General features: G+C 33.6%; 1 protein-coding gene across 1 annotated transcript in view; it reads right to left on the reverse strand.

Moving 5' to 3' along the window:
- Positions 1-1,387: 1,387 nt before the first annotated feature.
- Positions 1,388-5,378, reverse strand: part of LOC105809717 (RNA-binding Raly-like protein) — a 438,598-nt gene continuing 434,607 nt past the window's right edge. The window contains exons 2-3 of the mRNA XM_012643552.1: positions 1,788-2,066; positions 1,388-1,407 (exon numbers count right to left, since the gene is read on the reverse strand). Coding sequence (XP_012499006.1) covers positions 1,388-1,407; positions 1,788-2,043 — 276 coding nt within the window. The 5' untranslated portion in view covers positions 2,044-2,066. The remainder of the gene's footprint in view (positions 1,408-1,787; positions 2,067-5,378) is intronic.

A 5,378-nucleotide genomic window follows, 5' to 3' on the forward strand; every position in this document is an offset into this window, starting at 1 on the left:
CTAATTTCTCCTATTTTGAATAGAGACAGGGTCTCATTCTTGCTCAAGCTGGTCTCGAATTCCTGGCCTCAAGAGATTCTCCCGCCTCAGCCTTCCAGAGTGCTAGGATAACAGGCGTGAGCCATGCCTGACCAATTTTTAACTCATTTCTTTTATATGCTTCTTCAGCTTTATGATTTTGGACAGGAGAGAGGTAGCATCATAAATTAAAATACGCAATCCAGATACTGATAAGGGCTATGAAAAAAATTAAAGTACAGTAATGGAATCGATGGGAAAAGCAAGGGGTAGAAGATTTTTCTATTTAAAAAGGCTGGTCAGGAGAAGCCTCTTTGTGGAGGTAAATCTGGAGCACAGCACACAATAAAGCAGGGAGCAAATAATTAGCAAAGGTCTGTCTTCTGAGCAGAGGGAATAGCTAGTCCAAAGCCCCTGAAGTAGGAACAATCTTGGAATTGTTCAAGATCAGATCAAAGCAGCCAGTATTGCTAGAGTTTTACAAGAAGACAGAATAAGGAGACAGAACTGAAGATGTGGCAGTGTGGGGCTTTGCAGGTATGGTACAGAATGTCAATCTTATTCTGTATGAGAAAGGCATTCGAGGTTTAAAAGCAGGTTAATAGCCTAATCTGATCTATGTTTTTAAAAGACACTCTGGCAAGAATGGAAGGAAGCAGACCAGCTAGGGAGATATTCCATTTCCTGTATGAGATGGCCTTCAGTACAGAATTGAAAAGTAACTGGATTAGGGATATATTTGCAACATACTGGCAAGCAAACTTGAGGATGGGTTATATTGGAGTGGAGGGGGAAGAGAAGAATCAAAGTTGACACCTAGATTTTTATTTGACAGACTGGATAAATGGACATTGCATTGATTATGATGGAAAAGCTTGAGGGTGGAAAAGCTTGAAGGTGTGGAAGATCAAGAGTTTTGTTCTGGGCAAATGAGGCTGAGGTGCCTTTTCAATATTCAAGGCAAGAAATTATATAATCAGTTTGATATATGAGAATGGACAGGGCAAGAGATACAAAGTAGGGCATCACTGATGTATTAAGCGTATTTTTTCCTCTTACACAGAAACATCTAAATAATTACCTAATTTTTACTTTTTATCCCTACATTAATTAAAAATATTTTCTTCTGTCTTTTAATTTTACTCCAGATTACATTCTTTTCATTTCTTTGAAAAAACTACATTATTTCTCAGACAGAAATTAGACAGAAATCTGATCACTGTGCATGATTGAATAGGCATAATGTACAAGATTCTTAACTAGATTTTTAAAATGTCAGTTATATTCCTTTCTGAGTTCTAAAGAATTTACTTCCTTTTGCTATTTTTTACCACTTCTCCCCCAAAAAACAAGAAATGAGGAAAATGCATTAGCCCCTCAGATCGAACGCTATAATATAACAAGCAAAAGTTATTTTTTGCTTAGCATAGTGGTTTTATGGAAGATAGGCACCATTTCAAGTCAAAGAAAGTTACATGTGATTAGTATTTATTATTTGCCTGGCTCTTAGGACTGGTTGAGATAATAAGTATTATAAATCAGCCTTGACCTCAAATTTATGAATTTGTAGAGAAAATAAGACATCTATTGTAAAACAATATGAGACCAAGAAAACAATATAAATTATACACACACACACACACACATACTATAATTGATTAAAGAAGACGGAAATTATAGTGGTGCTGGCTTTTAAGCAATAAAACCATACCCAGATGTGTTCAGTGACTAGAACCACAATGTGAAATCCATAACTGAGAATGACTTACCAAGTGGTTGGCCTGCGATGATCCTGGCATTCTCTCCAGCCACTGCAGCTCTCGCATGCCGCTCACTCATGTACTGTACAAATGCATAACCTTTGTGAACGGAGCATCCAACTATCTTTCCATACTTTGAAAAAATGGCTTCAATGTCAACTTTCTTGACAATGGCTGTATTTAGATTGCCAATGAAGACACGAGAGTTGATGGACTTGGGGTCATTCTTGTTGGTGACATTGCTGGTCTGTGTTTTGCCAGTCATGGTTGGCTCACTGTGTTTTAATCCTTAAACAAACAAACAAAAAACAAATAATCAAAAGGTAAATAATTAGGCTGAATGACTATCAGTGGTTTTTAACAGTTTTTCAATATTATACTCAGGAAACCTTGAATCCCTAAGTATTATCGATTTTCTTGAGAAGAAAATTTAGTAATATAAAAGGTAAACATTGCATTGTTAAATACAGTAGGAAAATAGTCATAATCACATAATATACAGTTATAAGTAAATTCTTGATTTATTTATCCAAAATTCAATCCTGAATAATGACCGAACATTTTCTAATTGTTTTTATTTATAAGTCTATTTATTTTACAGAAGAAAGTTTGAGGAATAATTCACCTTATTCTATCAACAAGAAAGAAAATCCAATGTGGCTAAGGTCAGATGATAGATGGAATATAGCAATGCAACCTCTGTTTACTGTTTGAGTACATGCATTTTTATTTCTATACTTTCTATAATAGATAGATACATGGTCTATTTCAATATCAGGACCCTTATACCAGAAACTAACAATTCATTCTATTAAAGGCTGTGAAAGAGAAAAAGGGTATTAAAGTAAGAAATTCAATTAGAAAATTTAACATAATAAAAACATAATTTTGAAAATAAGAGATTTAACCAAAATTAATACTATGCATGCTATTTATGTGAACCAATAGCATATATCCGTTTCAACAAAAGCATGTGTAACCAGTGTTCATCAATGATCAGCAAATTAGTAGACTGGGTACGTGTTGAAATTTTATTCTCAATCTCTTTCTTTAATCCATTTAACTAACAGCTCCTATGTTGCCTAAGGACTGCTGGTATTTTTAAAAACAATTTTCTGAGCTTAGAAGAATGTTTAATTTTGCTTAATTAACCTCAATGAAGCTTTTACTTCTTAAGTATTCCAGCACTTACAGATTTATTTTTAAGACCTTAAAAATGCATTCATTAATTCATTCATTAATTCATTTAACAATATTTATTAAGCACCTACCTTTTGCCAGGCATCATCTTTTATGGTACCTATTAATTTATGGAAACCATTATAGCAAAACTAAAATTTCAACAAGGCTACACTCTCTGACATTGATGATCATTGTTGAACATTAGCTAATTGATACACTTTGTCAGTGACAACTACATTTTTATATGAAGACTCTCTTTTAAAATATTGCAGCTATAAAAATAATAAGTGCATCTGATTTTTAAGAATCATTTTAAAGGACATTTCTAAATTAAGCGTTAAGGTGGTAGAAGTCTTTAAGGCATGTAAATTGGATATGCTTGAAAATGTACTTACTATGCATTTAAACCAAGTACTCCTGAAATCAAGGGCAACCAAGTAACATAAAAATGTTTCAAATTAAACTGTTCATTATTACATCTGGGTTTATGAAAGCTTTACTTCATATTGAAGGCTCAACATTATAAATATCTCCTTATGATCAAGGTCCATTTCATAAACAAAACATTCAGTTATTTACATGAAAATTAAGAGTAAGACATCATTAGAAACAAGGATTATAATGCTGCCTTGCATTGTTTCAGATTAGCTACATTTAATTGGTTCCTTTATGAATAATATACGCTAGGGTTGAAGAAAGAAAGCTAATTTTTTTTTTAATCTCAAGGCAAATGCTCTGAGAATTAACTGAAACAAGAAAAATCAAGGTAGATTTCTAGAGTCAGTTTCCTTTCTTACCAGTCCTGGCCAACATCAGTAATACAATTCATAGAAAGCATATTGTTTTCTTTTTGCTCTCATGTGATACATATTTTTAAAAATATCATAGAGTTATTTTCAAGGGTGAACAATTCTTACAGTTGACATTTTATTTCCTGATCAGGGATATGTTGGTTAAAATGCAAACACAGGAATTGTTAGATTAGGTCAGACTCATGGTTTACAGAGCCTGGTGGTCTTCCATTGACAGTGGCCCTCTGTCAAACTTAATATAAGCGTACAGCTGTACTCTGAATCCTCAATGTAAATGTCAACCTACTATCTTTGACTCTATGTGGATGACTCTCATAACTGTAACTCAAAACTGCCAATTATGGAATTCTAATTAATGACTCTTAGTTATCTTAAATCTGCCTAATTTTTTCACAAAGACTGACCTTCCAGTTTTGATAGAAATTCAGTGTTTATAATAATTTATTGTAGTGTACATTATCATTTTGACATTCTCTAAAAATCAAACCTCAACTTGTGGGGTAATATTTAGTTTGTGTTCTTTCTTACATGAATTTCAATCAATTGAAGGATTTCCACTTTCAGCCATGATGAAATAACAGTGACTACATTAATCCTCCTGATTCAAATAACTAGAAAACCAAGCAAATATAGATGAAGCAACTGTTTTTCAGACATTAAACCACAGGCAGTGCAGAGCCATTATATCTGAGAGTTAAAAGAAAAAAGAAGTAAAACCTAGGACAGCCCCAGCTTTCTGATTGGAAAGCATATTTCAGGGCTTAGAGCAGTAAAGGGAGGATGGGAGGGAGGTATTGTAAGCAGAGACAGTAATCTTACTGAGTTGAGGAGAGAGTGATCAGCCTTCAGAGCATCTGAGGAGGCTGGAATTTGTGGCACAGATTTCTTGAGACAAGAGCTATGCAGAAAAAGAACTCTAGAAATCTGTGTAGGGGTCCTTTGAACCTATGCTGATTTTTAATACATGCATGCAAAGGGTAAAATTTCATGAGGTTGGGTAAAAAGTGATTGGAAATCTGTGGACTGAATGGTCCCAAGACCTACAAAGGGCTAAGGATTATTGAAGTTCCTACCAGCAAGACTAGAGAATCCAAATTGACTCCCTGGAGAATTGAATTTAGAAATCAGTAAGGGAATTAATGAACCCTTGATTTTAAGATAATCTGGGACCACCCTGGCAAAACCTGAAAACAAGTCTTAAGACTATCAAACTAAACGAAAATTGACTCAAATGCCTATCAGAGAAAAGCATAACACTTAAAAAAATAGTAATAGAACTCAGACGTTGAACAACATATAATACACTATCTTCACCATCTAATCAAAAACTCTTAGAGATCTTAGGAATTAGAAAAATATGATCCATGACCAGAAGAGAAATAAAGATATAAAAATGAATCAAATGGAACTTTTAAAAATGAAAACTATAGACCAGATGGATATTACAGGTGATAAGGCTCTGCAGAAAAACAGATTCATGAATTTGAAGTTGCAGAAATAGAGAATATCTGAAATGCAGTATAGAGATAAAATACTGAAAAAATATACAGAGCCTCAGTGAACTATTTGACAGTATCAAGCTATTTAATATATATGAAATATATGT

Source organism: Propithecus coquereli, unplaced genomic scaffold, assembly GCF_000956105.1.
Source record: "Propithecus coquereli isolate 6110/MARCELLA unplaced genomic scaffold, Pcoq_1.0 Scaffold2, whole genome shotgun sequence".
Taxonomy (NCBI): Eukaryota; Metazoa; Chordata; class Mammalia; order Primates; family Indriidae; genus Propithecus; species Propithecus coquereli.